Source organism: Lactuca sativa, chromosome 5 (assembly GCF_002870075.4).
Source record: "Lactuca sativa cultivar Salinas chromosome 5, Lsat_Salinas_v11, whole genome shotgun sequence".
In the NCBI taxonomy this organism is placed as follows: Eukaryota; Viridiplantae; Streptophyta; class Magnoliopsida; order Asterales; family Asteraceae; genus Lactuca; species Lactuca sativa.
The window spans coordinates 16932643-16942609 of NC_056627.2; the positions used below are offsets into that span (position 1 = coordinate 16932643).

The following is a 9967-nucleotide window of genomic DNA, read 5'->3' on the forward strand; positions in this document are numbered from 1 at the left end:
GATAATATCTTTAGGGAAGACTAAAAGAAGATAATGGGGATGGGCATTTGGGTTGATTGTTTAAACATAATAACTATATTATTGTGGGTTGAAAACCCTATGTACTCACCAGGTTTCCCAACCTGACCCACTCAGTTTATTTACATCACAGGTGACGATCTGAAGTGACATAACACTGAGAGATTTAAAGAGATGTAGATCACTAGTGGAAATAATTGTAAGTTCTGTTTATGCTTATGTTTCTGTATTAACAATGACATCCCAAACGTTTTAAAATGAAATAAATACGTTTCTTCGAAAATGTTTTAATAACGTATTTATCGTGTTTTTCTGGGAACAAATTCCGCAACATTTTTATGAAAAGAAGTACTCTGATTTTTACAAAGCATAAACAAAATCGGTCTTTTCTGGCCGTGATTTTGGGGATGTCACAACAAACGTCATAACATTCCAACGCCTGAAGAACGTTGTTACAGGCAGCCTGGGTCAATAGCATGGTTATAAAACTCATATGGAGTATTAAAAAGACGTTGATTTACGGGGTTATCAAATGCCTTAGTGATTTTATACACACATAAATATACTATTCTAGGCATGAAAAACACTATTGCATTACAGTTTTGGAACTTTTAAACTACCACACACTTATGGAAAAATATTAGATTTCTAGAAGCAAACATTCAAAACAGTCGGGTCTTGGTAGAAGACTACTTTTATACTAGTAGGAAATATGAGATTTTCTTGGAGTTTTCAAACATCTACAAACAATTTCATTCAAACTTATACAAACATTGACATTAAATACTTATGAACTCACCAGCTTAAGTGTTGATCTACTCTTTCAAATCTACTTGTATTTCTCAGGGATTCAGTAATACTAGTAAACTTTAGCTTTTGGAGAAGTGACGCTAAGGCATCAGTTTTAAAACTCAATTTGTCATCATATTGTAATTTATTTTGAAATAAGTATCATTCAACAATGTAACTTTTAAATTATATATATGATGGTTGTTTTACTTTCTTTACTATGTATTCAACTGTTACGATACTACATGAAGTCATTTGCCCTCGAACGATTCCGCTGCTCTGGTTTAAGGGTGTGACTGTTAGCTATAAAAGTTATCTCTATCATTGGCACATATCAATTAGCTATACAAGCCATCTCTACCGATAGCCACAAAGGCTATCTCTACCATTAGCCACAAGGCTATCTCTACCATCAGCCATAAGGTTGTCTCTACCATTAGCCACAAGGGCTATCTTTACCGCATATCATACATACATTCATATCACACACCTCTACATAACAAGTATACCAACTATCATAAAATGGGTCGGCCTTTGTGCCTTAGACCCATTGGTATGGTGAGAAGACTCACCTCTCGAAAGTTGAACTGACAAGCTGAAGTCAAGTGTATTCTACACGCTGCTCCTTCTCAACTTTCCATATTCGATGAATAAATAACTCAGTATAATCCCAAGAATACCCCCTGGATCAATCCTGGTCAAAGTCAAAGTCTATAGTCAAGGTCAATAATCCATATTGACCTTGACTCACCGAGTACAATCATTCACTCGTCGGGTTCCCTGCTTAACTCGTCGACTCGCCGAGTCACCCGAGGGACTCGTCGAGTTCCTTAGTGTTTACGACCATAAACCACCAACCTTACACCTTTGACCGTAAACCCTTGACTGTACACCCTTGGCCGCACACCCTTAGCAGTGAACTCTCTCGACTCGCCGAGTCACCAGAGGGACTCGACGAGTTCTCACGTAATCAGTTCTTTCCAGTGGGATTTAAGGTTTCAAACTTCAGATCCATACTCTCCAAATGAAGATATCATGTAAAGTTGCAAAATTTACGTGCATGTATAGCCTCACGTGGCCATAACACTAAGATTAACATTCAAACAAGGTTCTAATGCATGGAGAGGGAATGAGCTCAATGAAAGATGCAACTTTATGATATTTGGGGCCTAAAAAGGTCCAAATCTGGAACCATATCCTTGTGATAGGTCCAGATCTAAGCTTGCTTCCATTTCCTCAAAGTTGGTCACAACTCTCAAATAGAATTTATGCTTAAGATAATAGATTCTTACCTCAAATCAATACCCAAGACGAACTAGATGTTAGATCCAGTGTTTTCCCCTTGATTCTTCTTCTCCAAGCTTGGATTCCTTCCTAAATTCCCAAAGTCAAGCTCTCACATGCACATACTTCACACACCAGGGAGTTTGCGGTCGTACACAGTCTCTTATGATGTTAAGGGAGGCTGCAAGAGTGTTTAATGAGGCTTATATAGGGACAAACCCCAAAATTAGGGTTTTTCATTAAACAGCCCTGACTCGTCGAGTCACTTCCGATTCGTGCCCCTAAAATACGACCCTACTCGACGAGTTGAGCTCCCAACTCGCCGAGTCCATGCATGAAACCTCTCCTTTGGCAAGTTTCCAACCAATGCTCAAACCAGGTGTTACACAATCTCGAGTGATGCTTTGTATTATAATTGTAAGTTGTATATTAGGAATATGAGGAAACATATCACTTATCCTAAATCCCTAATACTTATCGAGTTGACTTTGTTGACTTGTTGACTTTGGTTGACCCAAAATGGACAATTGTCACAGAATGTCTATCTCACATCTAGTTACATATAGTTATGCATTCCTTAAGGATCTTCCAGTAGTTGAGTAGTGTACCTTACGAGGCTTGGTATGTTGTAGTCTAAAGTTGGACAGGTAGACTAGGGTAGATAATTACATGTGCTTATGTGTTTTCTTGATTGCTTGCTTGTTTCACATGTCAACATATAATGGTGGGGTAGGTTGAGCTGATCCTGCTTTGTGCTGAAGACCAACAAACTCGGGGCCAATACAGTCTTCGTGTTGTGGGCCTGGGGGCAATCCAATCTTTGTGCTATAGGCCCGAGGGCAATCTAGTCTTTGTCATGTGGGCCCGGTGGCAATCCAATCTTTGTGTTGTGGCCCCGACGAAAATCTAATCTTCATGCTATGGGCCCAAAGCAATTCAGTTTCCGTGATGTTGGCCGGGGGGCAATCCGTTCTTCGTGTTGTGGACCCGGGGGAAATCCAATCCTTGTGTTGTGTGCCGGTGTGCATGCATTGTATGTATATCGTGGCGTGTGGTATTTTGGGAGAACTTATTAGGCTTTGCCTTAGAGTTTTTGATTAAATGTTTTCCACGTACTAGTGGTGATCGTGGGAAAGCAAATGTAAAACAATACATATTCATCAGCAGCCATAGCCATGAAGATTCCGCGTTTAATATATTACTTTGATTTTAGACAGATGTACCTTGGAATAAATGGTTTTTCTTAAATGAAATCTTATAAATATAAAGTTTTACCTCAATTAGAAATAAAAAAAACTTTATTATAAAAATGAGACGTTACATTTTATCAACCCATTCAACCTTTTTCTCAACTGGAAATCAACGCATCAAGAAAAATAAATCATTTATCTTATCTTAAAAAAGGATAATAAAGTGGCAACTGATCGAGATTGTAACACATCAAGGGTAGTGTTCAAGCTAGACAAAGGAGAAAATAACCAAAAAAAGTCCCAATACCATTAAGTAGACGTGTTTTTGACCAATTCTCCTTTAAAAAGAAAAATAATAAGTTATTTATGCAAAGTTGACAAACAAAAAGTAAATTACTGTCAGATCAAAGAAAATATGTTTTGGCTATATGCACTTCTAATTTTCAAGTTAAATGGTTAATGTTTGCCCCCTTTGTAGGTGAATTCTCGGTGTATATATCATTTGTTTGGTCAATGATCGTTTTTTACAAGAATTTGTCTAAAATATACTTTGGTGACAATATTTCTTTTAAAAGAAAGTATCTTAAAATCAGAACTAATTCGTGTATATTATATCAAAATTTTGAACCTTATTAAAACATTATTACTCATTAATCTATACATTTTATCCAAAAAAAGACTTCAACTCTTAACCTTCTAACTAAAAATCATTTCTCACTTCTGTAAACTTAACACATCTTTTAAACTGGTTTTGATTTCTAAAAACATAAATATTCACCAAACATTAGTTTTTAATTTTTTCTAATACTCTTTTCCTAAAAAGTCGAGTCGACTTAAAAGTCTCCCAAAAACATCATAATCAACCTATTGATTACTTTAAAACTACATGCAAGCTAAAAACAATGACATAAATGGTTGGCAATTAAGATAAAGATTCTAAAAACCATGGACAAAATGTTTCTCACTTTCAAGAAAGTTAAAAGATAGATAGATCACTATGGAAAGAGAACTAAAGAAGATAAGATAGACACGAATGAAAATTTGTACATTTCATAGCTGGCCTTAAAAATGATCAAATTGTGTGCTTTTATATATGATGTTTCGGGATTGAACAATAATTGATTTCTACGTGTTAGCAATATTTATGAATCCAAAAAGAAACATTCTTGAATTGCACCCACGTGATATCTAAACCATTGGCATACATCAAATTATTCTACAAAATTAAATATTTACATTCAAGAAACAAACAAAAAGTTGAAGTAAAATGGGATCTTGGAGACAAACAAAAAGTTAAAGTAAAATGGGATCTTGGAGATTGATGATGATTGATGATCAACAATGATCATCCCATTGTGTCCAATTGGTTTCACTACCCCTACGAGGGATAGAATTGACCCTTGAGTAGGTGTCCACTTTAAAATTAGCCCCACACATCACCCCTTCACTATCAACCCTTGGCATTGCCTTAATCTTGTTCATTGGATGCTCAAAACTCATCAAACCACCCTCACTATGGAACATACACCCTGCAAATTCATCCCAAAAACATGTCAAATCTTGATGTGGATTCACTAAATCTTTACAAAAATGAAATCTTGAAAATGGGTTATGTATACCTTTCGGGAAAGGTGCAAACGACTTGGCACAACCTGCTTTTATGACCTCTAAATCATCGGAAATGACGACTGATCCATCTGCAGCTATTCCCCAATACAACTTTACGCCTCCATCTGAACCCTGTAATTATATATATATTTTTTTCATTTAGGCATTTTCACGAACAGTTGGTAGGTGAAACAAAGTGAAAAGAAAAACGGAGTCTTGTGAACCATGAATATGGAAGTTTTACCAGTGCAGTGAAAACAGTTCCGGATTTACTATCGTAGACGACAAATGCGAAACTTCCTTCAAGATCTTTGATGACCTGATCGGCGGGGTAAGGCCCACGGTCTCGTAGCGTCCGATAAGCTTCGATCACGAACATGGCTTCGTTGGTGTTCTTTGACAGTCCGTATTGTTTGATTTGGGAGCAGAGATTGTTCAAACTCCCCATGAACAAACAGTATATGTCATCGAAGGCAGTGAACAACCTTTGATGAACGGAGTAAGGACGATCGGGTTTTACATAAGCAAGAGCAGCAGCGTCGCCGAAGGTCATGGAGAAGGTGTTTGTAGGATGAACTGAAAGGAATTCTTCAAGGGTTTCTTCCGGGAGTTTTGGTTGCTTGGTGCAATGATGTGCCGCCGGGCTGTTTAGTTCTTCCGGTGGGTGTGCAAACGCCTTATGGAAGATGGCCAACATTTTCTTGTTTTCGAAGTTGTAAATTCAAGGGAAAAGGATGAAAGAATGTGGATCCATTGAAGGGTGTTTGCAGGGTCTATAAATAGGTCAGGTGTGGACCCGACTTGGGATGGACAAACAGTGGTGGTTTTTGGGTGGCGCGTGGCGGCGTGGAATTACGTGGTGATGCATCAGGTCGATAACGATAACGATCGCGGATAAGCTTCTCGTACTTCGTGTAACGCTTCTTATTATTTTAAAAACTTACAATTTACAAATATTAAATGACGATGGTTATATCTTTATTTATTTATTTTAGATTGTATATTTTATCAGTTATTTAAATGCCATCAATAATTTTTTATTTTATATGATCTATTTCAAGTATATGATCTAAACAATTTAATCTTAGTGATTCCATTGTCAAATAGTATCGATTATATATTTGTTCCATTCATAAAGGAATTAACGGTACGGACGTAATTGGTACGGTACCAATTCGTTTTTCCTTAAATCGTGTACCGTACCAATTATATTTGGTATAAAAAAATTGCTATCAGTACCGTATCAAATATATTTGGTACCAATATATTTGGCTACCAACAAGGTTGGTTGGTACAAATTGGTAATGGTTATACTGATTTATTTTATTTTTCTATTGTAATATTTTAAAATAAGCAAATACATCGGGTAATTTTGATATTTAGTAAAGAAATTGGTTATGTAGTTCTTTTAATTTACAAAATAATTCTATTGAAGTAACGTTAAAATAATATTTTAGTTTTGTGTTTTAACGTGTTAATAACTATCCATTACTGCAACCAAATAACCAATTCATATATATATATATATATATATATATATATATATATATATATATATATATATATATATATATATATATATATATGAATTGGTTGGTACCGTATTACCATGGTATTCAAAATATTATACCATTACTGTACTAAGATTGTTCAACTGGTATGATACTACCAACCAAACATGTTGGCTACCAACTTTCTTGGTTCGGTTGGTAGCATGTTGGTTGGTTTTCCGTGGTAATTTTTTACTATGCTCCTACTTTAAGATGTAACCTTACTTAAGTTAATAAAGATTAAATAAAAATAAAAATTGAATGATTAGACATTTTAAGAAAAAAAAAATAAACTAGAAAACTGAAATTATTATCATACTTTATACAGTGACATTTTCTTTAGGCTGGTTGTAACGATTATAAGGCTATGGGGTATCAACACGCGTGAGAGTCATTCAACATCATCATCTATACACCTTCACAACTCATTTACTATTTAGGGGGTGGTGTTCACTAGTGAACAAGAGTGAGACAGAAGAGAGAGATAAAGAGAAAGAAGAGAGAGATAGTAAAAAACGGTTTTGATTGGGTGTGAGAACCTGTAATTGGCTTCAATCCACACCACCATTTCTCCTAAGGCCATCCGTTATGCTTGTCACGAAGAACGGAACCACGAGGACCTTCACGAACCATGGAACTGTGTTGGTGTACCGGAGACGACAACGAACGGAGAGAGAGGGAGAAGAGGAAGGCTGGCTGAGAGAGGAACGGCCGTGGTCTTTCGTCCTCCCCACGACGAACCACCACGACCACGAAGGTCCAGGGTGGTGTGTACGGACAACGCTCGTGGCCACGTAGACCACGAGCCCCTTCGTTGCCGGTATACCAGAGGGCCTAATCGGAGCGGTATTCACTAGTGAACATCTCCTCCACATAGGCTCCACATAAGATTTTTACGCATGAAAAAAGAACCATACCCCATGGCCTAACGTTGTTTCTAAAATAGACGGAAAAAAAAAAAAAAGAGTAAAGGTAGATATTATCTTCCCAATAAGGCAATAAGTATTATTTTCATTATAAGATTTTTTTTATTATAAAGTTTTATATTCAGAAAATAAGTATTTCGAGAAAAAAAAAATAAAGTGGTGCGAATGGATTCGAAGCATACCAGATAAGGTCGTGTGTGACATCTTATCTACTGTCAAAATTTTTGACTACAGGCACAACGCCGTATGTTTTCCCAACCTGTGGGCTGTCGCCACGTCGGATTGTCACGTGATGTTTTCTTCCTATCGATCTCCCCTGGCGGCTGAAGCTCAATAACTCAATAAGGACCGGATATGAGGCCCAATATCGTACAAGCCGGGAAATCAAAACCCAATCTAGCTAATAAGGCCTTAAAGCTAAACATAATAATGGGTCAATTAATCTGAAGCCCATTAATCGAAAAAAATAAGAGCCACGATTAATTGCACATATACAAAAGAATAACGAATCAACAATTTTATGCATATTAGAATTTATAATTATGGATTGTCGATAATAAATTTGTTGAAGATAGCACAGGGATGTTTAACATCCTGTCTCAAATATAAGTTGAAAAGGCATTTTTAAGTTTACTATTAAATGACACTATTATTACCCAATGACAAATGAGTTTAGCACTACAAGAGCCCAATAACACTACCAACTATTTAGCTTCAATAGAACGTGGCCCATTTTTTAAAACAGTTGAAGTATATGTGTTAACACGTTAGCAAAAGCTAATAAAATAAAATGGATTTTGAGGTTCCATATAACTCACCATATCATCAAATAATGTTACATGTCATTGATCCGTGATAATTAAGTTTGGTTAAGTTGGTTGCACTTTGTGTTTTTGTGATGTATATATTTCCTACTTGTATTGTACAATGAGTTTTTCAATCAATGAAATGAAGAATATTCATTCTCTTTCTATCATTTCTCTTTCTCTTCATCAATTCTAACAAATAATCGCTCCAAAGATGTAAGTTTTGTAATCGATAAGTGAATTGTGTCAATCTAGTTTACCACCTCGGACACATGTACAAAACTCGGAGCAATTAAATTTAAATCACAACAATTTCCTAAATCCCACAAAACTGAACTACTTTACAAGCAATAAAAATGTGTGGAGTCTTTTGAGAATGTGCAGAACATAAGGAGCAAAATATTTTTGTTTGGGGATTGTTATTGAATCGACTTTCTAGTTGTTTGGGAACTAGGAATCGTAGAATTGTAGTTAGTTGGATTTGTTGGTTTTATCATCTTTTAAACATTTTACTTTGTAATTGGTTTTTTAGGTAGCTGGTTTTCGTTTTAATCAAATATCCGGTTGTTCGCAAAAAAAAAAAAAAAAAAAAAAAAATCTAAAATCAAATCTATTAGTTTAAAGCTTAAGATTTGAAAACATGTATTAAGTGTTATATATCCTAAAAAAAACTTGGTCGTTCAATTTCTAAATATTTTCTTTGATATCATGAATGCTTGATTACTCACTATCAATGAATTTAATCGTTTGTTTGCCAACCAAATTTATCCAATTGTTCGAAAAACATAAATCAAGTGTTTCTTTTTAACCTAAAGATTTGAAAACATGTATTCAATGTTATCTTAAAAAACTATGTTGTTCCATTTCTGAATATTTTCTCTAATATATCTTGAATGCCTGATAACTCACATTAATGACTTTAATCGTTTGTTTGCCGACCAAATTTATCCAATTGTTTGAAAAACATAAATCACGTGTTTCTTTTTAAGCTAAAAATTTGAAAACATGTATTAAATGTTATCCTAAAAAACTATGTCGTTCCATTTCTGAATATTTTCTCTAATATATCTTAAATGCTCGTTAACTCACATCAATGACTTTAATCGTTTGTTTGCAAACCAAATTTATCCGGTCAAAAAAAACATATAAATCAAATGTTTCTTTTAAAACTAAAGATTTGAAAACGTCTATTAAATATTATCCTAAAAAAACCATGCTGTTCCATTTCTATATAAAAGTAAATCAAATGTTTCTTTTAAAACTAAAGATTTGAAAACGCTATTAAATATTATCCTAAAAAAACTATGTTGTTCCATTTTTATATATTTTCTCTAAATATCTTGATTTTATGATAGCTCACGTCACATCAATGACTTAAATCGTTTGTTTACCAACCAAGTATTTAAAGCTCTATACTTCATTTTGATATGCGAGAGGTCTCGAGTACAGGCAATGTCTCTTTCTTTTAAACTTGTTTCATCTTGTTTGTAGATAACTTTATTATTCTTGTAAGATCTCTATCTTATATCTCAACAAAAAAAATTTTAAAAAGTAATATATATAATCTGAGATTTTTGGGAAAAAAATCTCCATTCTCCTTTAATAAGATATCTCCACGTGAATTTTCATGGCACAACTATCGATAGCATGCTTCCTAATACGGGTTTTAATCTCGAAAAATCCTCGCTTTGAGATCAGAATTAAGATATTCATAGCCAAACTTCATGATTACTAATCCAACGAAATTTCAATGCATGTGCATCCAGTTTAGTTTTAAGTAAACATTCACACTAGGT

The 9967-nt window shown here is 34.8% G+C and overlaps 1 protein-coding gene across 1 annotated transcript; it reads right to left on the bottom strand.

Annotated features, from left to right (window-relative positions):
• Positions 1-4350: 4350 nt before the first annotated feature.
• LOC111910538 (stem-specific protein TSJT1) lies at positions 4351-5648 on the bottom strand. Its single transcript, XM_023906372.3, has 3 exons — positions 5134-5648; positions 4901-5021; positions 4351-4810 (listed from the first exon to the last, which is right to left on the bottom strand). Exons 1-3 carry the CDS (start codon positions 5584-5586, stop codon positions 4617-4619), a joined length of 768 nt encoding a protein of 255 aa, XP_023762140.1. The 5' UTR covers positions 5587-5648; the 3' UTR covers positions 4351-4616.
• Between the last annotated feature and the right edge of the window lie 4319 nt (positions 5649-9967).